This window comes from Xiphophorus couchianus, chromosome 2, assembly GCF_001444195.1.
Source record: "Xiphophorus couchianus chromosome 2, X_couchianus-1.0, whole genome shotgun sequence".
NCBI lineage: Eukaryota > Metazoa > Chordata > Actinopteri > Cyprinodontiformes > Poeciliidae > Xiphophorus > Xiphophorus couchianus.
Window position 1 is genome coordinate 10,438,565 of NC_040229.1, and position 27,816 is coordinate 10,466,380.

Consider the following 27,816-nt stretch of genomic DNA (forward strand, 5'->3'; position numbering starts at 1 on the left):
GAAGAAGTTCATTTTAAAATTCTCAACATTTTTCCATCCAGGGAATTATTAAGACAAAGATTCAACTTTGATACCAACAGCTGTACCTTTTGTGACAATGACATTGAAACAACAGATCATCTCTTCTTCTATTGTGTGTAAACTGGAACATTTTGGAGAAACTTTCAGGACTGGATCTCAACTAAACTTTTCCTACATCATCCCTTAAAAAGAGAGGATGTAATATTTGGAAAAACCCGCAGAGACAGAAGAACCGACCTCTTTCTTAACCTGCTGATCCTCGACAAATTCTTCATCCACTCCTGCAAATGGGGAGATAGAAAACCTGACTTTTCAGCCTTTAAAAACCTTCTAATGGACAATCACTACAGAACCTTAAAACTGATGAAAAACAAGCAGGGAATACATCGCCACAATAATCTGAATTTATTTGAGAACTAATGCCCCTTTGTCTTTTTCTGTTTGTTTTTGTCATTCTGCTATCCCTCTGATATCTGACAAATTTTATTTATTTATATGTTTACTTTTTTATTGTCTTATAATTATGTGTGTGATTTCTTGATTTCTTCATGTATGTACATGCCACGTGATCTTGTATAATTGTTCAAAGTGTTTAATAAAATTTTTTTAAAAACTGTGGAGCATGGCTTACTTATAAGTTATTGTACGACCGGAGCCAGCACATTAACAACTTAATCTCCATTATCGTCCGCCATAGTTGTTTTTCTTCCCGCTTGCGCGTATCAGGGCGCAGAACAGCGACGTTTGTCAAGTATCAATGACTTCCATGTCGGATGAACGTGACCTGGACGTTCAGATTCGGATCACATAAAAATCAGATGCGTATCGGATGTCCAAGTAGTCTGGATCGCATTCAAAGAAATCCGATCTGTGTTGTTCAGACTGCCATGAAAAAATAAGACACAGGTCGCAGGACCCAAAATTGGGTCGCTTCAGGTTTCAATGTGAACGTAGCTAAGATTGAATTTAACAGAATAAAAACACCAGCACTAGCTGCTTTCCAAAGTTTTTCCAACACCACGAATCTCTGTTTTATTTCTCATGGCTGCCCATCCAAAGAAAGAATGAAACTCAGGACCAGCACAACGGTAAATACCAAAGTCACAGCAGCAGCAAAGATATGTCTACTTGATTGTCCACATCCAGATTATTTTTAGCTCGCAGCTAAAGGAACATGTTGCATATTTCGAGTAGAATGAGGTAGCAGTGTCAGTGTTTTCCTGTCCAAAACAGGAGGTCATCAACCATACATTCTCTGCTTTTGTACAAACACAGCAACTCATTAGCAGATAAAGAACAAGTCTGAGAAGCTTAACATGGGAAGACAACTGAGGTAAACGTTGCACCACTTCAGCATTACAAATAGTTCCCTGCTTAAACACAAGTCTCACTTTCATAGCCAACAGGAAATAAATGTTTAAAACTAAATCTAAATGATTAAATAATAAAAAGCAGTAAATAGATCCATCCACTCTGCACACTTTCTTCTTCTGACAGTTTCTGAGAAAACATTTTCTTGTATATTCCCTGAAATCCTTGATGAAAATCATAAAGTATCAGTCAAGTTAACCTGAATAATTACAAAAGGCATCAGCAAAAACAGTTGAAGACAGACGCTATGTCACCAAGCTAAGGCTTTATGGTCTCTGCTAGCTACACTTTAGCAACTACATTCAGATTATTATGCAAATAAATTCAAGTAGTAGAAATTATTGGTGTCACTGAAACCCGAGCAGAGTCCATTAAGGATGTTCATTGTGTGTTCCCTGTCAAGTTCCTAAAAAAGAAAATATTCTCAACAGGTACAGTAAACTGATATGAATCCATATTTATGTGAAGGTTTCAAATGATATAGTCCAGTTTGAAAGACTATCAGAGTAAATTAAAAGTGATTAAGTGGAAAAAAGAGACTTTTTTGTGTGTGACATTATTTTTCCCTGAAGTGCCCACTTTTTAAGTACCAGAGGCATATTAGGTGCATCAGAGACAGATTTTAAAAGCTTTAATTTGGTCCCTTAGAGGAGGTGGAAGACGAAAAGGATGAACTGTGAGAGCAGGAGAGGGCGCTGAAGCCGCTGGTTCCTGCTGGAGTTACGGTCTGTGACGACACGGGAGCGGAGGTCTTCTGGGCTAACAGGGTCCCTGCAGCACAGAGATAAGACAACACAATCAAGTCTCATCAATCTGTGCAAATACTTCTATAAAATTAGCCCTAAACAACAGCTTACACTGCCCAGCAGAAGCATTCCCAGCCCTTAAACTATTTTTTTACAACCACAAATATCAATGTATTTAATTGGAATTTTATGCAATAGACAAATTTTTTAAAATAATTTTAAGAAAAATGGCACATGCAGTGTTTCCCCCAGAAAATCTGCTAAGCTCAGTGGTAGGGACACTAGGGCAGTCCACCATGTTTTTGAGTTAAAAAATATTCAATGTTTAAAAAATTTGGAGATGCACGGCTTCATAATTTGGAAATAATAGCTTGTGAGGTTATCAGGTCGGTGCAGAAATGCCCAGTTCAATGTGTCAACCATGAATGTAGTGCGGAGAATGATCCGTTCTGCATGCTGAGTTCTTGATGTACGAGGTTGAAGACGAGTCAGTGAGTTGGATTCATGAATTCCATTTATTAATACCAAAATACAGCTGGTCCATTCTGACATGCCACCTTCAGGAGCCAGCAGACAAAATGGCATCAAACAAAAATTTTCCATTCCCTTCGTTAGCCTCCATCTAAGCTACGCCTCAAAGAGGGCGCTCCATAGGGTGTCATATCCTCTGACCTTAGCTTTGAAGGTGTTTCCTAACATGTCATTTCCTTTAGCTTTACAACTAGCAAAAAGAGATAGAAGGAAAACACAGAATTATTTATTCTCAATTGTAGATGAATCTGTCTTTCCTGTCACTCTTACTGATGTATTGAAAAAAACTTATTTAAAATGACGCTTAGCCTGGCAGGGGGCAAGTATAGCCTGGTGGCCCGCCAGGCTTATAATACACTGGGGGAAACCCTGTACATGTGTCCTAACTTGAGGCATGTGACACAATGTGTTGGTGCAACACATTAAAATTATGTGGTTATAACCAGGGATCCACCTTTTTTCACTTCTGATACCAATAGCTGAGGTTTATTATTGATTGATACGGATCTGATACAGAAAAATAGATCTGGTTGACTTAAACACAGACACAAATGTACTGAATTACAAATTTATTTGATGACTCTGCACCAGTTCAGCACACTTAAATACAGCAAAAGCTTCACAAGCTTAATCAAACATGTAAAAACAAAACAACTTTAAGCTGTTCAGTGAGTGCAATTAGGAGTATAAAAGTAATCTAAAAAAAACAAAGAACATGAAACTGACAATCGGTTAGTCAAACATGTAAAAACTGCAACAAACCTTCTCTCAAATGGTTCACAAATTTTAGAAGTAATGTGAAATAAATAATAAAGCATGACGTCACTCAGCACAAAGCATAGAATTAGACTGAATAGATCTGACTTTACGGATCGCCAACATCGTCACCGATACACAATATAGAATTTTTTTCAATATCAGGACTGACACAGGAATGAATATTTCTAGTTATTTATCTCTAATTGTAACATGAATTAAAAAACTCACAGTGGATGAAGTTTTGCCAGGCGCTGCGCGTTTCATAACTGACCTGAGTAAACTGTCCCGTCGACCTCCACAGATACACTGATACTAGCTGGTCCGTTGGTAGAGATGCTGAGAGACAAATCCTTTTTCTTTTCTGCAACCCAAAGAAGCCAGTTAATAGCAGTCTTTCCACATTGTTAACCAAAACAATTAATCGATTAATCTTGATTTATCGATTAATTGGAATAATCAACTAATTTGGTTCATCATTAACTGGTGTATACAGACTTAAATAAAGCTCATTTGCTGAAAGAACAACATATTAGGGTCAGTAATTAAGCCAAAACTGTACTAAATATATAAACATTTTGTATTTAACAAAAAAACAACCTTATTTTCCTGTAAATATGCTCTTCTCTGAACTTCTCAGGTGGCATTTGAGCTTTATCTGATACAAATTCTGTCCAGTTATTAATAGGTTACGCAAAGAAACTAAATATGAAAAAATAAATTCAATAGCACTAGACTGTGTTGATGTGAAGTCAAGCAGAAAGGCCTGAGCTTCTCATATGTTGATGGTAAAAGTATATTTTCTTAGCTGCAGATGCATCTTTGATACAATGATCAAGTGTTCACTAAAGGAATACTACGTTATTGTGTTTTAGGCAACAAAATGTTTATTTTCATATTTAAAAATTAAATTAATACTTATTTGCATTCTCTTATGTATTTCTAATAAAAAATACAAATGAAAAATCTGCAGAAAGTGCCAATAAAAATAAAAATCTGATTAATCAGCAGAACAATCCATTACTAAAATAATTGTAACCTCACCACAGCCCTAATCGGTTGTGGTGAGGAACCAGGAGCAGAAGTGACGCACCATTCCCGTTGTTGAGCTTCAGGCTCACGGGGTTGAAGTGGGACGCCATCGCCAGCAGGTTCTGCTGCAGCGCCTGCTGCATGAGACGCTGCTGCTCCTCTGCAAGCCGCATCATTTTCTTCTCCGGACCGTCGACTGGTCGATCCAGCCTCTCCCTGAGATGCTCTAACGTGGCGGGCTGTGCGAGCTGATGATGTGGATGATTGTGCTGCTGCTGCTGGTGGTGGTGGCCCAGAGCCATCGGCAGCCTGGATATGACCGGTGTTGAGTTCTCATCTGGTTTAAGAAAAAAAGAAAGAAATCTGGAATTACTCAGACTAACTCACTTTTTTAGTTTATATACATTCAGAATTTACATACTGGTTTATAAGCCTGGTGGACCACCAGGCTTAACTTGGCCACCCACCAGGCTAAGCAACTTACTTTTTCCATTTTTAGCAACACAATTCAAAAACACAAAATCTTACCAAGTAATTCTGGTCTAGTTTTTAATACGAATATTTTACTACACTTGAAATAAGACAAACCAACTTAAAAGTAACTTTTCAGCAAGATATAGAGGCTTGTTTTAAGTAAATAATTCCTAAATATTGATGAAAAAGTACTGGTTCTATTGGCAGAAAAATTTACTTACATCATGGGTAAAAGTCTTGTTATAAGTGAAATAATCTACTAATGGAAAAAGCACCTTTTCATCAATATTAAGGAATTATTTACTTAAAACAAGCCTTTATATCTTGCTGAAAAGTTACTTTCAAGTTGGTACACCTAAAATGCGACAAACTAAGACATGTGCACTAAAAATTAGACCAAAATTACTTGGTAGGATTTTGTGTTTTTGCAGTGTTGATTGACATAAATAATGTTCCAAAAACATATCATATCCTCCTTGTTTCACATCAAACCTAATAATTTAACAGTATTCTGTTCGGTACCTCCTGCCCTACCTGTGCTTCGTTTTAAATTTGAACTGGCAGACAGGCTCATGTTGATGCCGTTGTGAGCGGTCGGGGGAGTGTGCATGGTCGGTGAGGGCAGGAGGGCATGTGGGGCAGAGGTCTGGGAAGGAGAGTAGCGGTAGAGGCTGCTGGTGTAGCTGGGACGGCGTCCCTCTCTGCGGTTGCTGTCGATCGCTGCCTGCAGCTCGCCCGGAGAGCTCAGACCTTTCTTAGCGCACTCAAACGGATACAGGTATTTCATATACCTGCAGGGAGACATTTCACAAGAAAGTTAGCACAATAAAAAAATCATTTACAAAAGCATTTAATGTGTAAAACGTTAGGGATAATCTACTCTCATTTACAATTTCAGCTGCAACAGTTTTGTAACTTAATCAGGGGTGAAATGATTAATCGGATTAACTTAATTTATTTGATTAGGACACTACACATTAATCAACATTAACCAAAATTTATAGCTGTGTAAATATGCAGGAATTAGCACAATGGCTAAATTTTATCTTGTTTTAAGACAACTAACTATACAATTCACAGGACATAACACAGCACATATTGATCTATTAAAAAAGAAAAAAAAACATCAATAAAAGAAAACCTCATTATCAATCATGATTAACTGATTATTGAAATAATTGTCACCTAATTTAGTGATTGAGTAATTGTTGACCACAAATTTCTGAATGAGCAATATTTTCAGATGAGTAAAATAAGCCAAAAAAGCCACAAAATATATCCAATACATATATATCTGCATTAAACATAAAAATAACACCAATTGTTTGCAAATATGTTCAATGCAAATCTCCTAAAGTGCCAGATATTTAGTTACAACCATTTTTAAAAAGTCTTATTTCGCAATCAACCAATTAATTAGTAAATCCAAAACAGCTTTCCTAGCCATTTAAGAGAGACAAAGACTGGTGTCATTAAACAAAAAAAATGTGATTTGGATAAAAAAATAATTCTTAATCTTTAACAAAAGTTTGAAGATTTAGGAGTTTCTCTGAGAGTTAATGTGCTCAGCCCTCCACTTCACAACAAAGTATTTCTGTACATTTCAAAGAAAGGGAAGAACTATATAATCTGTGGTTGTAATCAAGCCATTGCAAAAAGGATTTAATCGCATAATAAATTAAAATGGGCTCAATAAATTCTGATGATTAATATTTGTTGAAAGGCATTCTGTTTACAGAGACTTCATTATCAATCTTATTTATTATTTCAAATGTATGTGGGTTTTATATCAATTATTATTTCATATTTTTGTTATTGCGTTTTCTTTTGGATCTTTAAAATATCCTCCAGTTCCTGTGTTAAGTGTTCTTTACAAAATTATAGTTTATTGATCTTTAGGACCAATTGCTATTATTGATATATTACTTGAAAATGGTCTCAAACACAATGTTATCACAATAATTACTGGGACAATTTATCATCCAACAGACTTTGTAGGTTATTTTATAGGATATTAATCCTTTTGTAAGGAACTTCTGACAGCTGGTAGATTTTTATACCAAATAAACATCAATTAATTACCCAGGTTCCTTTAAGAATATTTAGAAATTAATTCAAACTGAACAAGCAGTTCCTTCATAAGCGCTTCTGTATCTCCTCATTATGAATATAATTCTCTTGTCCTGTTGTGTTTCAGCAACAGCAACAGTATTTGCGTTAGAAATGAAGACGTACTGCGTGCGCAGGGTGAAGGCTGCGCTGGTGATGGAGGTGGGCAGATTGAGACCTTTGGTGATTTCCCTCCAGATCTTCTTGTTAATGACCTCCACCAGTCCTCCCTTCTCCGTCACCAGCTTGTAAAGCCTGTACAGGTCCAGCACCTGTTTCGCCATGATGGGAATGCGGTTCACAGGAGTTCCTGCACACGGAAAGGAACGGATGTAAGGAAAAACCACGTTAATAGAGACTAACCACGAAGGTTCTGTTAGGCTACCACTGCAGCCGGAAGTGACCCAAATCCGATTTTCTGTGAAATCCCATTTTTATTTCTGTGAGGTCGTTTTTATGTGATCTCTCGAATTAACGGCAAACTGCCCAAAACATGTCTGATGAAATGCAGCAGGATGCTGTAGACTGTGCCATGCAGGCAATGGAGAAGTACAACATAGAGAAGGATATCGCTGCCTATGTTAAAAAGGAGTTTGACAAGAAATACAATCCGACATGGCACTGCATCGTTGGCAGGAACTTTGGCAACTATGTGACACACGAAACTCTACTGCGCAAAGTAGAGCGCAAAATGACGTCACAGAGAGCGTGCCCAGTGTTTGCGGAAGTAAACACGGATGCTAACAGTGGAGCATAGCTTACGATTTCTAAAGTTGTTGTCCGACCGGAGCCAGAACATTAACAACTTAATCGTCCGCCATGGTTGTTGTTTTTCTTCCCGCTTGCGGGGCTCAGAATAGCGACTTTCATCGAGAATTTAGGTCGAATTATCTTTTTCTTTGTGCAACTTTACTTAATAAAAATAAGTACAAAAAATAAGGTAATTTACAATAGTGTGACTTTATAGAGGGCATAGCAGAGGCAAACTTAGAAATGAGAATACAAAAGCAAAACTGATAAAAACTATTAATAAAACTACAACAAAGGGATTAATACTTTAGGATTAACATGCATTGGTGGGCAAGTCCATTCATATTTCAGTCAGGTATTCATAATTTTCAATACATTTCAGATATTTCAACTAGAACTGGAATTCAGATTATTTTATTTTATTTTATTTAAACTGGGGATGATCTTAGCACTCTGTTTATGAATAAAGAATGTTGCCAGACAGAATATCAGATTACAAGAAAGTTCTATTTTTTGTTTGTTTTTCAATAACACTCCAAAAGTTACCATATCTCTAGAAATAGATTCAGGAAGCGTTCAGGTTGGATGAATGCAACATAGCTGTTCAGACTCAGGTCACATTTGAAAATATCAAACATCAGAGTGCATTAGAAAAAAAGCCGATCTGTTGTTCAGACGGTCATGTAAAGATCAGGTGCAGGTCACGTTGAGGTAAAAAAAAAAAAAGGATTTGTGTGACTTCAGCCTGCAGTGTGACTTCATAGACTATTAACAAGAGCGGCTCAAGCGGACAGGATGAGAACATTTTCTGACTTCCACACCTGAGGGCATTAGGTCGGTGTTAGGTAATGAGGTTTATCTCGTATAATCCATGTTGATTGACTCGACAATGAAGCTCATTTCAGATTGATGGGGGTGGGGAGCAACAGCTTTTGTTCATTTGATTACAGGGGGAGGAGGGCTGGTGGAACCAACCGGGTCTGCAAGTCACACTGGTTGACAGCCAACTCCTCCACTTCTGATTTGGAGCAAAGCCAATTAAAGGCGGAGACTAAAACACAGCTGCAGAAATACGACTAGTTTGTGCTTAAACTGAACACATGCAACAAACTCACACCACAGCACTAATTTCTAAATTAGCTAATAATAATTTTTTAGAAACATTCACAGAGTTTGAACTTTTCCTCATTTTGATTATTTACAAACTTAAATGCATTTTAATTTATATTTATAGACAAACAAAGTGAAGTGGACTGATAATGCTACATAACTTTTACACAACTTAAATCTGAAGAGTATGGCATGCATTTGTTAAATCAGCATTCAAAATGTTTTAGATCAAAGCATATCAAAGTGTCACAATGGCCCAGTCAAAGCCCGGACTAACCTAGAATCTGTTGTAAGACTTAAAAGTTTATATTTGCAGATGCTCTTTTGTAAAGATTAACAGACATAAAATTTGGTTTCTAGATCTAAAAAGCAGGAAGTGAGGAACAAAAATGAATTATTTAAGTAAATACAGTTACATTTCATACTTTTAAAATATCAGTTTGTAGAAAAAAGATGAAAACCATTCATAATTTCTTCCACATGTTGGTCTATCGCTTAAAACTCCAATACAACAGATTGAAGTTTATGGTTGCAATGTGAGAAAATGTTTGAAGGGGTTTGAGTACTTTTGCATAACAAGGTATAGCAATTTTTAAAATCCGATATTAAAATAAAAGAAACAAAGATCTTCCTAGTAAAGAGACTCGACATTGTTAAGAAAAAATTGCATCAATTTACAAAAGCTACAAATTTACCCCGTTTCTGCATGAAAACAAAGAGCTCATCAAGAAACTCCTTCCGTTGGGGATCGTTATCCAGTTCATAGAGCTGCAACAGAAAAAAACAAACTGTTAAACACAGTGGGGTTGTTTTTTAAAAAAAAAAATATATATATATATGTATTTTTATATTATTTTATTTCCTACGCCGCCAACCTTGGCAAAGTCTCTAGACGGCTCTCCTCTCACTTTTGCTCCGTCAGATTCCTCCGTCCAGACGCCGCTTCCTCTCTGCAGACACACAGACTCCATTTTATTTACCTGCAGGTTTGGAAGTTTACTTCCAGCAAATTTTAGAGAAGCAGGCAGGACAAACAAAAACTTATCACAATATGAATTGGAATAATGTTATCTATTTTTTTAATGTGCACAAACTGTCCAGATTTATTGGAAACCTGATTCATTTTCTGCAGCTTCAGCCTCATAGTTAAACATCTTACAAAGTATTTTTTTGTCTAGTTTCTTTGCAAATATCTTAGTACACATGAAGTAAGACAAAACTAACTTGCAAGTAACTTGTCAGTGAGATATAGAAGCTGGTTTTAAGTAAATAATTCCTTAATATTGATTTTATTTTATTTTTTTTAAACTAGTTCCATTGGCAGATTATTTCACTTAAAACATGAGGAAATTGTCTTGAAATTATCTTGTCTGTCTGCAAAAACACAAAATCTTACCAAGTATTTTTTTTCCAACAATATTTTTATTGTATTTTTTACAGATATACCTGCCATATAACCAATACAATAAACAAGACCAACAAACGCCCTCTTAGGTACATATCTGCATACATTCCTTTAAGTAAACAGGAGATAATAGTCCACTGCTGAGGCTCCCTTGTTTAACATTATGGTTCGACATTAATCTTGTCTTTAGCTGGTTTCTTCGTCTTGTGACAAGTCCTCTCCAACAAAATTCCTGAAGGGTCTCCAAATGTTTTCAAATAATTCGCCTTTCCCTTTTTGGAGATATGTTATGCGTTCCAGAGGTAAAGTCTTCAGCATTTGCCTGATCCATTGTTTGATACCTGGTCCTGTTGTTCTCTTCCAGAATAGTGCCATCAGTCTTTTAGCTTGTAGTAGACACATATCAATCAATAGTACCTCACATTTGGTAAACAAGGTATTTTTTGGATACAAACCTAAAATTAGAAAAACCGGGTCTAGTGCAACATCTTTTGACACAAGTTGTTCTACAGTTTCTTTTTATTGCTTTCCAAAATTTTTGAATTTCCCTGCATTCCCAAATACAATGAAACAAAGTCCCCTTTTCTTCTAAACATTTTGTGCATATGTCTGGTATATTAGGATTGTACCGATTTAAATTGACTGGTGTAATATAGATTCGCATTAACCATTTGTATTGCAGTAACCTTAAGCGAGAGTTAACCGTTTGTTTCTGAGTCTTTGTACAGACAGACTGCCAATCCTCCAGTGACAGGTTTACTCCCAGGTCTAATTTCCAGGCTTCTAGTTTCAGTGCTGAGTCCTCTGGGGAATTTAAAACCATAAAATTGTAGAATTTTGAAATCACACCTTTACTTGCGCTGTCTTTGCAAACCATTTCTTCTAGCTGGGACTTTGGTGGCTTGGTTAAATCTTTGTTTTTTGTCCTAATGTAGCTTCTGAGCTGAAGGTATTTAAAGAAGTATTTTCTATTTATATTAAATTTTTGCCTGAACTCTTCAAAAGACATCATGTAAGCTGAATTTGTTTGATACAAATCACGAATTTTATGTATTCCCTTTGCGGCCCATTGTCTAAACACAGAGTCTGCTCTTCCAGGACTGAAATCTTGGTTTCCCCATATAGGAGTAAACTGTGATAATATAACTGGTTCTTTTGTGAATTTCTTTACTTCATACCATATTTTGATCATGTTTTTAACAATAGGATTAACCGTTTTTCCCAACAGTCTTGGGACTGAATCAGAAAAAATTTATACAGGTAAAGGTGGACTTACAGATTCAGATTCCATTTCTGTCCATTGCGGGGCGTCTCTGGCATTAAAGTAATATCTAATAGTCCTAAGTTGGGCTGCCCAGTAATACTACTTCATATTCGGACACCCTAGTCCTCCCTCCTTGTGAGGTAAATGTAAGAGCGACATTCTAACCCTGGGCCGTTTATTTTGCCACAAAAACCCAACAATTAACTTCCTAAAATTATTGAACCAGTTTGCAGGAGGCGGCAGGGGGACATTCTGAAAAATATGCAATACTTTTGGAAGTATATTCATTTTGTAGGTGTTGATCCTGCCAATCAGTGATAGGGGAAGGGGCATCCATCTATTGATATTTTCAGTGATTTCTTTTGTTAAACATTCATAGTTCTTCTTTACAATCATGTCTAGATTTGAAAATATTTGGATTCCTAAATAAGTGAAATCTCTAACAACCTTAAATTCTGAACTTATTTCTGGGGACATTTCTTTTTCATCCAATAGTAGTAATGAAGATTTAGCTTTATTTATATTATACCCTGAAATATGACCATATTCCTCTATTAAATTAAGCAAACTTGGAATAGATTCTTGTAAGTTTGAAATGAACAGGATTATGTCATCTGCATATAATGAAAGTTTGTGTTCTACTTGTCTAATTGTAATGCCTGCTATAGATTTATGGGACCTCACAGCTATAGCAAGAGGCTCCAATGCTAAAGTAAAAAACAAAGGGGACAAAGGGCATCCTTTTGACGGCATCCTCGTTTGATAACAATTGGTTTGGACACATTTTTATTTGTTAATATTTCTGCAGTAGGATTTAAATATAATAAGTGTATCCATTTTTTAAAATTGTTTCCATAACCAAAACGATTTAAAATGTTGAAAAGATAGGCCCATTCGACTCGGTCGAACGCCTTCTCGGCATCTAGAGATAGAAGTGCAGTTCCTGATTTAACACCCAAGCCATGAATAATGTTTAGAAGCCTCCTCACATTGTGTAGACCTTGCCGACCCAAAACAAAGCCATTTTGATCCCTGTGTATCACTGAAGGAAGTGAATCTTGTAAGCGTATTGCTAATAATTTACAGAGTATTTTTAGGTCAGCATTAAGCAAACTTATTGGCCTCATGTTTCCACATTTATTGTTGGGTTTCCCTGGTTTGGGCAGCACAAAGATTAAAGCACTTGTCATAGATTTGGTAGGTCACCATTACAATATGCCTCCTGAAACATCTCTACGATAGGACTTAGTAATTGTTTTTTAAATTTTTTATAGAAGTCTATAGGGAACCCATCAGGCCCAGCTTTCTTCCATGCCTTCATGCAGTCAATAGCCTTACCCAGCTCTTCTGTCATTTCAGCTTCCAATTGTTCTCTATAACCTTCATCTATCGGGGGAATAATTAACTTATTTAGAAATGAGTCGCGTTCCTGTAAATCGGAGGTGTCTTGAGAATCATACAGCCGATGAACTGGTGTGCCTTTATTTATAGGGAGGGGCCCCAATCCTGCCTGCTTAATTGAAACACCTGACTGCAAGTGGAGACCTCGTTACCGATGAGGATCACAAACAACCAGCAACTAGAGTTTTATGTGTCAAATAAAGCATTAAAAGTGGAATTAGGGAAAATTATGCAGCTGCAGAATGAAAGTATTGAAAAAATATTAATCAAAACAAAATATTTCTTGTAGATATAAATAATATGATAAATTAAAATGAGCTTTATAATTTCCATTCTGATTATTAATACTTTTTAAAGAGCAAATTTGTTTACAGATATTTATAACCTATTTTATTTATGTTTTGGTTTTGTGTGGTTCTTATTTCATTTTTATTTATTGCGTTTCTATTTTGGATATTTGAAATGTCTCCCAGTGCCAGTGTGGAGAGTTCTTTATAAAATTATACTTTATTTTATACAGCGAGAACTTCCTGAAAATAATGGCCCAACTAATTGTTTTGCCAAAAGTGATTATTGCAAAAGAATAAAATAAAATATCACCCCATTTTTATTGCCAAAAGATAATTTAGGCCAAAAAAAAACAGAAAACACTTTTGGATAAATATAACTTGGGTTATTTTTTAAGAAGGTGATGATATATTACCATCAATAATTTCTGGAACTGTTTCATGTTTAATTGTTCAATAATTACACTTTGCAGAGAAAAAGCTTGTGCAATTTCTTTCGTTGCACAATCAGCTTTAGATTCTTCAGTGCAGCCTCCAGCTGAAAGCATCTTTTAATAGATCATTCTAATATTTTTCCAGTCCAGCTTACTTCATCATAAAGCAAAGCTAAAACCTGCTGCAAACTATAAATGATTAAACTTCCTCAGTTTATAACTGTATGAAAACCCCATCCTTACAAACAGAGTGCTGCCGTTTCATGCTGAACGCCGCTAATTCACATCCGGCCATTTTTACTCCTAAAATTACAACATGAGCTAACTGCTAAGTCAGAGCAACGCAGCAGGTCTAGTTTCCTGTTCATCACTTTTTCAGCTGCAGTCGGAGCATTTCACCACAAAGCTGGAAGTCTGAGGTACAAATGTTGAAGAGATCTGGTTAGAGACACAATCTTTCAGTCATGCAAACTTATGTTTGCTTATTAACCACCACATTCAAACTCATGTTAAATAGTAGTCAGTACTTCCCTGCCTTCATGTAAAGTAGCTCTGAATAATCCCAAATAAAGTTCTGATGTTCTGGCTTGACATCTTAAAATAAAAGGTATGGTCTGTACAGAGCTTGTAAACGTAAAAAATGATCTGATTGTAAAATAATATCAAACAGGCGAAGAGTATTAAGAAATTCCCAAACCATTCACTGCAAAAAACCCACAAAATCTTCCCTTTATTCTAGTTTCTAGTGCAAATATCTTAGCACACTTGAAATAAGACAAAACTAACTTAAAAGTAACTTTTTAGCAAAAGACAGAGGATTGTTTTAAGTAAATAATTCTTTAAAATTTATGGAAAAGTACTTGTTCCACCAGCAGATAAATGAACCTAAAACATGGAAAAATTTTTTTTTTGTTTTAACTGAAATAATCTGCCAATGAAACTAGTACTTTTTCATCAATATTAAGGAATTATTTGCTTAAAACAAGCCTCTATGTCTTTTGCTAAAAAGTAACTTTTAGGTTAGTTGTCATGTGTGCTGAGATATTTACAGAAATACTTGGTAGGATTTTGTATTTTTGCAGTGTTAGATCTAGGAGCGAGTGACATGGACTTCCATATGTGGTAATAATTCGGATCTGATTTCTTTCAAAGCGTCTGCAGCCTGAATGGTCCTGCTGCATTTTATCCGACATTTATGTCACTGATGTGAGACATGCGTCAATTCTGCACCAGAAAAGGCCAGAAACTGCAAATACAGACGAAAACGATGTTGGTTGTGTTTTCTTTTAATTAGCTGAATAAACTATAAAACCGATCCATAAACGGCTCTGTCCATTATTATTTCCATAAACAGAGCGGCATTGCGCTGTGTGACATCAACGTTCTTCTTCAGTGCATCCGTGTCGTTTTGGGGTCGTAAATCTACAGAAATCTGATTGCTGTTACTAGTATGAACAGCCATGCAAATTAAAACAAAAGAGAGAGTGGCTGAGAAAATAAAAAACTGTTTTTATCTGATGTAATGTAGAGTAAGTCGGTATCTGAGGCTTGAGGACAAAACAGGTTAGGTTTGGATTCCTAACCTGCAGCGACTCCGGGTCAAAGGTGAACCAGATGTTGTGGATTTGAGGAGAACATGTTTATTTCAGACATTAAGAGACTCGAGACTGAACTCTGACTTGTGGCAAAAGTAAAGACGGCGACTTTAGAAAAAGTGACTTGTGAACATCTTTTCAGTCAGCATACACTTATGCAAACATGTACTTTTGATTTTTTTTTAATGTTCTCTCTAAAAGATTGTTTTTCTAATGAGTTGCACAGGTTATAGATCCAATTAAAAGATGGAAAACCTGAAAGGATTTGTATAATAAAACCTGGGGTACTTTTAATATCTACTATGATGTTTCACAGAGATCAGACCAGATTCCACTTTGTGTTGGTAGATTAGTCAATTTCTGTTTGTCTACAAGTAATAATTACACCTCATTCAAACTGTGATCAAAGCAAATAACTGCAGTAGGTAGATGTGGTTTTTTTGTTGACACTAATTATTCAGACTCTTACCAGATGCCGCCAGTTTCTCACCAGTTTGAAAGAGTCTTTACATTTACTGAAGTGTGCCTGTGAAACATTCGGGTGAGTGGGTGTGGTTGCTATAAGACGTATCACATGACAACGCACCTCAAAACAAAAAATAAAAAACAAAGCCAGAGTGGGGAGAGCTAAAGAGAAGGCATGTTAAAACCAGTTTTAACATTCTGGTTTCACCGCCTTGGAAGTCCATTAAATCCTTTCCTGCTGCCTAAAGATGCGTCTGAACCCAGAGACCTGCAGCGGGAACATTAAATTTAAATAATGTGAAGAGAAGCCAAGGCACTGCTTACAGGATGGGACTGTCTCTGCTGTTAGGTTTATTTAATGATCACAATTAGCCTCTCCTGTAGTATAGACTTTTACTTCTTGGATCCACACAAAACACTGCAATAAAAAAATCCTTTAAGTCACAATGGTATTCCTTGGAACACAAAATTAAACACAAAATTCAAATCAACTGCTTCAACATCTTAAAAACATTATGAAAAGACAAATTACCCAAACACAAACTATTCCAGCTTCTCCCATTTGTTTTCTCTACCCACTGAATGAAAAACAAATTATGTGGTGCTAATTTAGAAATATTTGTAAGGACTTTTTATGATATTTGAGCTTTATTGGACACAGACTAACTTGACACCAGGTAAGGCTGAGGCAGCAGTCACTTCACCCCAAAGTTTATACCAATTTTGAGAACATTTTGCAGTAAAATCAGAAAAAATGTGGGGATTTGCTGATTTTGTGTGAATTTTGCGGATTTGTGAAAAACTGGAGGGATTAATTGATGTAATTTGGAAACTAGAGGGCCACATAAAAAGCTACGGCGGGCTAGATTTGGCCCCTGGGCCTCCAGTTTGACACATGTATTAAGTGATTGATAATTTGATCAGTTCTTGAGTAGACTTTTTACCCAGTACCTCTTAACTTACTTGAGTAATGTTTTGGATGTCTATGTTTTACTTTTACTTGAATAAAAATATGTTGAAGTAGTGCTAATGTTACTTGAGTAAATTTTTTCTACCCACTTCTCACTTTGACCGCAAAATTTAAAAAATAAATTAATTTAAAAAAGCAAAACCTCGAAAGCATCCGAATTGGGCCTTTAGCGCCCAAAGCGGAGGGAGATTAAACAATCAGGCTCTTTGGAAAGTTTAAGGTGACATGTGTTATTCCTCAATCACCATCCCCCCCTTCAAGCAACCAGCAAGACATTAAAGGTTAAATATGTAAGGGCAGTGCGAGTGCAACAGCGCAGAAAAGCCTGCTGAGAGCTCGTTTTCTAGCTGAAGTGCTCTGAAAGCTTTATTATGATGCAGGCATTAAAACGGAAAGCCGACAGAATGTGCGTTTTTTCCACAGCATTCATTCGATTAAATTGCTCCTGTTTCGACATTACAAATCCTGGATTTCTCTGCCTTAGTGGAGATTTGTCAGTGTCGTACTAAAGCATGTCAATGGCATATAGGTGATCCCCATGTTTAGATGATCATGTTGTAGATTAAAACAAGCATGTGTTACAGGCAACAAAACATGTTTTTATATTGGACATAATTAAATCCCCTAAATATTGCCTTTGTGGTCATTCATAACATCTGACTTTTCTCAAAGGAGCTTTATTTAGCAATTATGCGTTATATACAAATATTCCTGCTCACTTAATGTTTAATGTGGCAACAAGATGTCATTTGAGGCTAATAACCAGAATTTTTTTCAGCCTGGGAACCATTAATCAGTTAGCTCATGTGTTTATAGTAAAAACTATTCAAACTGGAAACACTAGCACACAATTAGCAGCTGCATCGCTGTGATAAACCTAGACGTGTCGCTTGTTTCCCAGATTTACAGCCACATTCCTCTTAGAGTTAATTTCCTCTCACGCCAACAGGCCACTTTGTGTCTGGGCTAGTCCCCACACAGTTAGCAAACATTTGGTCAAAAACTATCGTCTGTCCAATTAGGAAGTCTTTCTACACTTTAAAATGTTTGGTTCCACTAACCTTGAAGCCTCCACCCACACTAAACTGAGAACCTAACAGGAGATTGTAAGTGTTTTGCTAGGCAACCAAGCTAACCACAACTAGCAAAACAAACCAATACCAATGCATTTTTAACACTTGAGAAATATTTTCCATTTGTAGAGGTTATACAGTTGTAAAAGTGATGTCCTTCAGCTGTAAAGCACCTGATTAAGCCACCGGAAGACACACAGAGAGTCTCAGTTTTATAAAAATAACAACAATAATAATGGATTTTATTTGACAGCATCTTTCAAAACACCCAAGGACACTTTACAACATGAAAAACACAAATTAAACAGTAAAGAAATGGCTACAAGACACAAAACCACAAAATAACTACACAATTAAAGTGAGAAGGCTAACTTGAACAGATGAGTTTTGAGTTGTGCTTTGAAGGTCAAACGAGAGTCAATATTATACATTTTATAGTATTATTTTTGGCCGGGTCATTATAAGTCACACCAACAAAGCATCTACAAAAAAATCTCCAACTTATTGCCACAGAAATGCTGATTTCTTACTGCATGGTGGCCAGATTTGGTTGTTATGGTTTGATTTTTCTGACTGAAATGCAGCAAAACTCCACCGGTCTACCTTTACACTGCAAAAACACAAAGTCTTATCAAGTATTTTTGTCCAGTTTCTAGTGAAGAAATCTTTGTACACTTGAAATAAGACAAAACTAACCTACAAGTAGCTTTTCAGCAAGATACTCAAGATACTGGAGCTTGTTTTGAGTAAAAATACTGATTTAAAAATGTACTAGTTCCACTGGTAAATTTTTTTTACTTATAACAAGACATTTTTCCCATTTTATAAATGAAATAATCTGCCAGCGGAGCCAGTACTTTTACACTATAAAACGAGCCCACATATCTCGCTAAAAGGTTACTTGTAAGTTACATTTGGAATAAGACAAAACTAAGATATTTGAACTATAGAAAATAGAAAGTAGACCAAAATACTTGGCAGGATTTTATGTTTTTGAAGTGTACCTTGAAGATCCTGATTTTTTTTTTTTTTTTTTTTAAGGTTTGGTTTATCCTAATTTTTTGTAAGTTTATCCTACATCTGGATTTATCCTGCTGGATTGATTCAGTCAGAATATGGCAGTAAAGCTGTTTGTGTTGATTCTCAATCAAATGAAATGAGCTCCATTAAAAAAAATTTAAAAAAAGAGGGGCAGAATGTATCTTTCACAAAAACATATTTGTTTAAACTGTCATTATGTTGTGACAGTTTGTTATGAGACAGATAATATGTGAAAAGACTGAGCTACTATTGCCATATGAAAAAAAATAAAATAAAATAAATAAAAAAGAAACTGAAACTGACAAAAACAATAGGTTGACTAAATTGTTCATGTAAAAAATAAGCTGGACCAAAACAGGTGCAATAAGGAATTATAAATATAATGTAAAATAAATAATAAAGCACGATGTTGCTCAGAGTGCAAAGCATAGAATTAGACTGAATAGATCTGCGTTTATGGATCAGGCACATTGTCATCAATAACCGATAGATTTTTTTCCAATATTCCATACTTTCTCAAAACTAGATATTAATAGTCCAATCACATTTTTTACTATTCTCTTCAGTGAGAGGTTTCTTCAAATTCACTGTAACACAGACTGCTACAAGAGATATTTCCTGTCCACACCAATCACTATCTACAATTACTTTCAAAATAAAATTTTTATTAATATGAGCTACAACATTAAATTTCCCTTTGGGATCAATAAAGTGGTTTTGAATTTAAAACTCAACTGATTAAAAATTGGAAACATTGGAGACCATTTAATTCCCAAGTGTGCAGAAAATGCTTGAGATAGCGTTAAAACTTTTTTTTTTAACATAGTTGAATGCATTTGAAAAACTACAAGATAAAGAGGTAAAGATCGGACATCTTCCTTATTTAATCATTACTTCCACTTGAGTGCGTCAAAGCTTTTTCCTATCACAACAGCCATTTGAACTCCATCATCCATTTAATCCTGGTAATCATTTAGCCGACCATTTTATTAATATGTTACTTTGAGCAATCAACATTAAGCATTTGGTCTTATGTTAGTACAGCCATGTTTTTATTAACAATCAACTGCTTGGTAAAATACACATCGCCTCTTGACTGTTTGTACTTTAACTGTGTTTTCTACACACATCCTGAAGAAGGGGATGTGCTTAATAGACCCTCAAAGAATTTGTTTCTCAGTTTTCAGGAGTTAAAGCACATCACTCACATACACACACACACACGCACACACATTTGTGTGGCTATCTTTGTTGGGACTTTCCATTGACCTTACCCTTACCCTAACCATTACATACCTAACCCCAACCCTATCCAAACCTTCACACCTTAGTCCTAAATCTAACCCCTGACACAAAAACAGCATTTCCCCTTGTGGGGACCACGCTTCGGTCCCCACAAGGAGCAGTGGGTCCCCACAACGTAGTATGTCAGGAGATGGTCCTCACAAGGTATTACAAACAAACGCACTCACACACACACACAAACACACACACACACACACAGTTGACTGCCAATAGCCTCAACTTGGAATTTCCAATAAAGGACGCTGACCGTTCCAGCAAAAACCCATTGAAGGTAGATAAACATCTCGTTCCTTTCCGAAATAACCAACCCCCAACTTATTGATGAGCCAGTGAGACCAACTGCAGGTCTATTAACAAAGAGCTTGTGGTTAATTGCTCAGAGCTTTCACACATGCTGGCCTGGGAGCCCTGATAGCATTCAGCATGCAGGTCAGAAAACTGTTTAATTTGCTCTGTCAGAGACATCATTTAGCAATGTCAGGTTAAGTATTTTAATTTCCGTTTTATGTTGGGTAATGAATGGTGCTGAAAATAGGAATTGGGGCTGACAAACTTATCACAATATAAGTGTCTCATATCAGTCGATATTGATATTGACTAGTTTTTTGTTTTAAATAAGGAATACAGTCAAATGATGTAGCCTTTCCTGTTTTAACCGGTTTTCACTCCATATTGTTGCTTCTTATTTTTAACTTTAAACTGCTGCTGTGGCAGTTAGTTACTCAGCAGTTTGTTGCTAGGTAACCACAGAATGTGTGAGTTGCTAGGTAACCAAAGAGTGAGTGAGTCAGTTGATCCCAGCTAGCTGTGAGAAGTTAAGGGGCTAAAGTATTTTCTCTGCCTAAATCTCCCAGAATGCAGTGCGGTTCTGCATCGCAGTTCAGTGAATTATTAAACATTTTATCAGATGTATTATCGATATTGATTATGTGTGTATTGTAATATATTATTAATGAATTTATCTTCATTTATGGATAATACGAATTAATACAAACAGTAAAAATCTAATGTCACTCTTTTAATAAGCCTGATTAAAATGATTCACCAGTTCAGATGGACATAAACAAAAAGTTTACCCTTTAATCTGCTTCAGCAAGTCAAGATCATCCAACTATTTAAAGAACCATGTGGTTTCACTGCAGGTTTCTCAGAAACTATCAGCAATTATTACTATAATACGGCTCTTTTTCATACTACAGATGTGAGGCAATTCTGAGTTGATGTCAATCTCTGGTTTTCTTCGAGGTCTGAATTGCTTATTTTGATTTTGACCATTTTAGACTTTTTTCCCCAGTGTTTTTAAAACACAGAAAATGTTCCCGTAGCTTTAATACTCTCACAAAAATAAAAGGGTTTCAAGATTATCTCCAACTATACTTCAAAGCATGAGTTATGAAGTAAGAGGCAGCGCACAACCTGGTTAGTTCACCAGTCCATTTCTCCTCACCTTTATCTCAATATAATCAAACTAAACTAAAATGCAACAAAGTGAATCATCCTTTATAATTTTATGAATAATATAGAAACAAATAGCACCAATCAGAGCCAATTCAGGGGAATTTAGCTGATACAAACATCTGGTGATGAACTTCTGCATCAAAATTGGTTTCTTTGTAGTTTGGGTCCTTTTATGCACACATTTGTAAATATCTAGCATATATGAAAGTACATCCGGTTATGTTTACTGATAACCGATGATCTAACGTGTGAAATGTGGTAATGCAACTCATAAATAATATTTACCAGTAGATGTTTGCTTGGGGTTATTTTGGAGGTTTAGTCAATTATATTCCATAAAAGAGCAACAAATAAATGAAAATTCTATTCAACACAAAGTTTTCAGAAAAAAATACAATTAAAAATATTTTTTGATTTTAGGTTTGTTTTTAAACAGTTCATCTCAATAATTCATGAAGATCTCTAATAAATAAATGAAACTGTTTAAGCCAAAAAATGTTTTCATGTATGAAATTGAAGAGTAAATAAACTGTGGATATAAAGGTGCAAACTGAGTAGGAAGTTCCCAATATGTTTATTCCACATAATGTTTTTTGAAAATCTTGACAGCAGGCACTAAAAAGTGTGTTATTAATCAGTTTTCATACCTGAAAATGATTATTTCTGAACTTATTTTAACAAACAGAGATTGGAAATTGGCCATTTTTATCCTCATCAGCAAAAAGGCAGCTGGTTAAATACTAAATTGTTCATTAAAAGCATCAAAACTAAGACTTCCACCATGTTTCAGACTATAAAACGCATCAACATCTATTTCAATATACAATACTTTGGGGTTTAAAGAACATTGCAGGTTATGGACTTATATCTCGTCTTATTTCTTGCAGTTAAAAACAATTGCATTGAAACTATGAGCTCAAACTTGAAAGAAAATCAGAAATCGGTATCAACTGAAAGAAACCTGATCAACGCATTTCTAGTAATTAAATGCTGAAGCATTGGTAGGATTCCACTGTTTTAAACATATTAAAAATGTGAAAACTGAAGGAAAACAGGGTCAAAACAGAACAATTTGTGAATAAATCCTTGGAAACAGAAGAAAGGAAAACAGAAGTAGCTGTTTTCATGCTGAGAGTCACCAGCTTAGCTGTCCCTCCACCCGCTGGCCTCATTAATCATAATGTGTTATATTGACATGAGGCTTTTCAAGGGAAATCCGTAGAGAACAACCAATCAGGAACGATTCACAGCAAGGAAACCTTTTTCTTAAAAAACATCTGGGAACCATCACCATTGTCAGCACTAAGCTTTGGATTCATGATTTCCATAAACACATCAATACAGTAGCAAAAATCACCTCTGCTCTCATTTTTCACTGCAAAAACACTGAATATCACCAAGTATTTTTGGTCTAGTTTCTAGTGCAAATATCCTAGTGTTAGAAATAAAACAAAACAAACTCATAAGTAAATTTATCCAGATGTAGGAGCTCGTTTTAAGTCAATAGTTCCTTAATATTAATGAAAAGGTCTAAGTTCCAATGGCAGGTTTTTTCACTTTTTACATGCGAAAATATATTTTCATGAAGTGAAATAATTATTGACTAGTTTTTTGTTGTTAGTTTTTGTTAGTTTTTAGTTTCTTTTGCTGAAAGATTGTTGTTCTTTCAGGAATTGGCCTTTTTTTTTTTATCTGCTTGCATCAAACTCAGTTAATAATTTCAGCCCAAACAGAAGCTGCAGATATTTGTTTTGACTTTAAAGAGGTTAAAACATTCATGAAACCTTTTTTTAGGACAAACAGACATTTGCACCAGTAGAAAATATGAACACTGTCGTTAACTCTGGAATCGAGTGCAGCCTACCAGTTTGAAGAGCTCATCGTATCCCCAGTCAGCGAGGCTGTTGGGCGACGTGAAGCTGCTCTGACCCACAGGAGGCAGCAGGTTCTTCTCCTCCTGCTCCTCTTTCACTGCTGAAGGCGAAGGCTCAGACTTTTGCTCTGCGGCAGACGGCAGAGACGTGGAATACGGCTGGAAGTGGGAAACATGTTGGAAACTCATTTTCCTCTCGTCTCCCTCTTCCTCCAACTCATCCCCCTCTTTAGGCTCCAGCATTTCCCGTTGTTCTCCATCTGCGCTCTCCTGCTTCGGCTCCATCTGGTTCAGGACGGTTTGGTGGATCGGTCCGTCCGGTTCCCCACACAGCAGTGGGTCCGACCTGGAGCCGCCGGGCCCTCGGGCCGCCACGGCCTGATGGGCCAAGAGGAACTGAGCTTGAAGGAAATGTTTCTCCTGCAGGTTCATCTCCAGTTTGGCTCCTGGGTGCCTCTGCAGCTGCTCCATCACCGCCTCCAGCTTCACGCCTCCAGGAACGGACTGCTGCAGACTCCCCTCGTCAGAAAGGTTCGACTGTGGATGAAAAACAAACAAAAAGCACAAAATTATCAGAAGCTAAGAAACTTGATGCACCAATCGTTTGGCTAAATATCATAAGGTTTCACCAGCTTAGCTGTCCCTCCACCCGCTGGCCTCATTAATCATAATGTGATTAATGAGGAAAACGCCTGGTGGCGGCCCGTCATTCATCCAGCAGCCCGTCGTGTTTTTGAGTTAAAAAATTTTTAAAGTTGGCAGGAAATTTGAAAATATCACTTGATACTTATGTGTTATTGAAAGACTGGAATATTAATACCTGAACACCAACTATAAAGTCTTAAAAAATGCAGACATTTTAAAAAGACTTAAAGAAATAAGCAATGCTAAGCCTGGTGGGGGCACAAGTAAAGCCTGGTGGCCCTCCAGGCTTACAATACCCTGGTGGCAAACCCAGAATCAGAATCGTAAAGTTTTTTCTTTATTGGCTCTGATTGGTGATTGGAACAAGGCTTATTTGTTCATTTGTTTTTTAGGAATAATTAATACGGGTGTACCGACTGCCGATCTTTAAAAGGCCTGACCTTCCGATTCCAATTTTGACTGATTTTATTATCTGAAATGTTGCTAAACATAGGAAGGAAGTTGCTGAGTTGGTAAGAGTGGGGTGACTATTGTAAAGTGAAAACGTGTAGATGGCCTGGTGGGCCGGTCAGTCAACCGTCTCTAAAAGCAAAACAGGACAGTGGCTGATTTTTAGATCTTTGATGAGGTAAATAAGATCGGTGGATAAGATCAGCTTCATAAATAAGTAGAAGCTGATCTCCCAAAATAAATCGATGCACCCATAATAATTAATGAATTACATTGAGCTCATAATTTAATCAATTATATAAAATAAACAGTTTTGTAATCCAGAGGAAAATCTTATTCTTCTCAAAACAGCAACACTTTTAGTTGGTTTTGATTTTACTTTGCAGGTTTCCAGAAACATTTATCATCCAATATAACACCCAGAAATTAGATTTTTATTAATTAAAACAAACGTTTGTGCAAATGAGCTTGTGCTTGTTTTAGTTTTTGTAAAAAAAATAAAAATAAAAATAAAAAAGAAATAGGGCAAATCGATGCAATCTTTAGGGTTTCCTTATGTAGAAACGTTCTTCATAAAAATTAATAGCGCATATTTAATAGTGTTTGATACCTAGAACCAAGTTGAATACATATGATTAAATTTTAATTATTTTTCTATAAAAAGCCTTGAGAAGTAAATAAAGTGAACCTTAAAATAAAATACGATCGGTATCGGTCTGGAAAATAAGGATCGGTTCATTTCTAGAGGGTTAATGAACAGAAAAAACTTTAAAACAGCTAAAATATCAAAGTCATCGGGGGAGGTTAACTGCAAATTTAAAGTCAATTTGAAGTGTTATAAGCTTGTAAATAAAAACAGACAGTCATTCATTTACATGAATTCATGCATTCATTCAGTCTTCGGCATGATAAACGTTTCGCTTTGCTAAACAGCGGCTAAATCACGAACCATCTTACCCGGCGCCGTGTTTCTGTTACAAACGGCGCGTTTAATTTTCCTCCGCGAACCGAGCAGCGGGATTATCCTGCATTTCAGAGACAACCTCGCGGTAAATCTGCTCCCTGTAATGTCTTCATCAGCCCACAGTTGCTTTGTAACTGTAACAAACACGAGTGGGAGCGTCGACACTCACCATTTGCGCCTTGGAGTAATTCATCGTCGCCAACAGGTTTGTTTTGTTTTGTTCCTCCCGGCAGAATTAAGTCACATCTCATCAGCAGCGCTGTCCTTTAGGAATGCGTTTTCTTGGTTTTTGTTTTGTTTTGCTCTTTTGGACCGGGGGTGACTTTAAAAGCCTGGGTTGGTGTGGGAGGCCGGAGCTGGAGGAGGGGTAAATAACGCGCAGTGTTACCTCCCTGGTCACTGCGCATGGAAACTCAAACATTTTGATTGTCTCTGACTAGGTGACCCCCTCACCCACAGCCCGGGTGAATGAAAGGCCCGCCCCGTGCGTAAAAAATCCTCTATCGTTTTTTTTTTTTTCTCTTCCTTTCCTCTCCTTGGAGGAGCGATGATAAACTTCCCAACCTCTCCACCAGAAAACTCCCACTCGATGCACAACCCTCTGATTATTATTCAGTGAGATAACGAGAGCCCTGCTGTTAGGAAAACAGCATTTTAAAAAAATGGTGGAAACATTTTACATTTAAATCTAGACTAAACGCTCCGTTTTCTCCAGTTGTAACTAAACACCCCGCGGTTCCAGCCAATCAAGCACCTCATTGTTTACGTAACATTTGCGTGCATTTCGGTTTGATTTTGGAGGATAAACCAAATATATATTACTTTTTAAAAAAAAATATAATAAATAAAGTGTGGTGTGTATTTGTATTCAGCAGAAACGCCTTTAGGTCTACTCATCTAGAAATAGACTCTGCGACTAATAATGGGTAAAATTAGAGTTGAGTAATAAATTACATTTACTCGATTACATTTAGTGGAGTAACTTTTTAGAAAAATGTACGTACAAGAGTATTTTTATTACACCTGTACTTTCTAGTTTTACTTGAATAAAATTTCTAGATTTTCTATCCACTGGATGAAAAACAAACATGTTTTAACCAAAAGTTCAGACACACACCTGCAGTTTTTGTTAAAGTTTTATATTGAGAGAAAATGTTTTCTTTTGCCTGATTGTTATTTTATTGTTACTTATATGACTTATTGTCATTTTCATCCTTAAAATACCAGAAATTTCACTTAACTTTACATTTTAACCCGTCTGATGACTCAGTACTTGATACTTTTTAGCAAATACTTTTCACTTATACTTGAGTAAAAATCTGTTGTTGAAGTAGTGCTACTCTTATTGAGTTGAGTACGATTTTTGGGTTCTCTGGGTAAAATATTAAAGAATGAAAGCAAAGAATCTGTGAATTTGAAAGAAAAAAAAAAAAGAACACGCATCACCGCAGCATAATGCTGCCACCACCATACTTCACATTTGCTGTCACCAAATATGACAAACAGGATTTTTTTCTGATTTTATTCTAGCCAGATTTGATCAGATTCTCCTACCTGAGTTGTTGACCCCTGTAGCTCCTCCAGAGTCACCAGCAGTGCCTTGGCAGCAACTCTGCTCAGCTCAGGCCTCCTCTGGGCTACAGCTTTAGGACAGCCGTGTCTTGGTAGGTTCTGCGTTGTGCCAAACCTTTTCCGTTTCCTGACATGGACTGGACGGTGCTCCGGGAGATCGTCAAAGCTCTGGATATTATTTTACAACCAAACCCGGCTTTAAACTTTTCCACAATTCCATCTCTGACCTGCCTGCTGTGTTCCTTGGTCTTCATGATGTTTGTTCTCTGAAGCATTGACAGAAAAACTAATCGGATTACACACAGGTGGTCCTAATTTACCAATAAACTGACTTTTAAGGGGAGCTGAATACTTGCGCACAACACACCTTTCTAATTTGCATTTGGAAAGACTTTTAAAAATGATACACTTCACAATTTTGCACCACTTTAAGTTAATCTGATATTTGAGAAAAAAAAACTCAGCAGTATGAATATTTTCCACAGGCCATTGAAAGAATGAACCAGAACTTTATTTGAAGTGCTTCTATTCTTACTCCAAGTGATAACCCTGTGGGTGGTAATCTGTGGTCATAGTTGCCCCGCCCCATTCTAAATAAAGCCCAAGGCAGAGGCAGTTGACATGACCTGATTGATTACAGGATATGAACATAACTTTGCAGCAGTACAGCAAACCTTTCATGGATGTGAAGGAAACTACAAGCAATAAATGCAA

General features: G+C 36.4%; 1 protein-coding gene across 3 annotated transcripts; it reads right to left on the reverse strand.

Moving 5' to 3' along the window:
• Positions 1-630: 630 nt before the first annotated feature.
• Positions 631-27,458, reverse strand: LOC114133318 (AT-rich interactive domain-containing protein 3B-like). 3 transcript variants are annotated; one of them, XM_027999121.1, is made up of 9 exons: positions 25,700-26,045; positions 23,463-24,008; positions 9,776-9,850; positions 9,596-9,668; positions 7,167-7,350; positions 5,466-5,722; positions 4,519-4,794; positions 3,700-3,789; positions 631-2,163 (listed from the first exon to the last, which is right to left on the reverse strand). In XM_027999121.1, exons 1-9 carry the CDS (start codon positions 25,721-25,723, stop codon positions 2,024-2,026), a joined length of 1,665 nt encoding a protein of 554 aa, XP_027854922.1. In that variant the 5' UTR covers positions 25,724-26,045; the 3' UTR covers positions 631-2,023. The 3 variants fall into 3 exon arrangements, with proteins under 3 accessions (XP_027854922.1, XP_027854941.1, XP_027854930.1); XM_027999140.1 differs by lacking the exon at positions 25,700-26,045 and adding an exon at positions 27,085-27,458 and having other exon boundaries at positions 2,024-2,163; XM_027999129.1 differs by lacking the exon at positions 25,700-26,045 and adding an exon at positions 25,524-25,678 and having other exon boundaries at positions 2,024-2,163.
• Between the last annotated feature and the right edge of the window lie 358 nt (positions 27,459-27,816).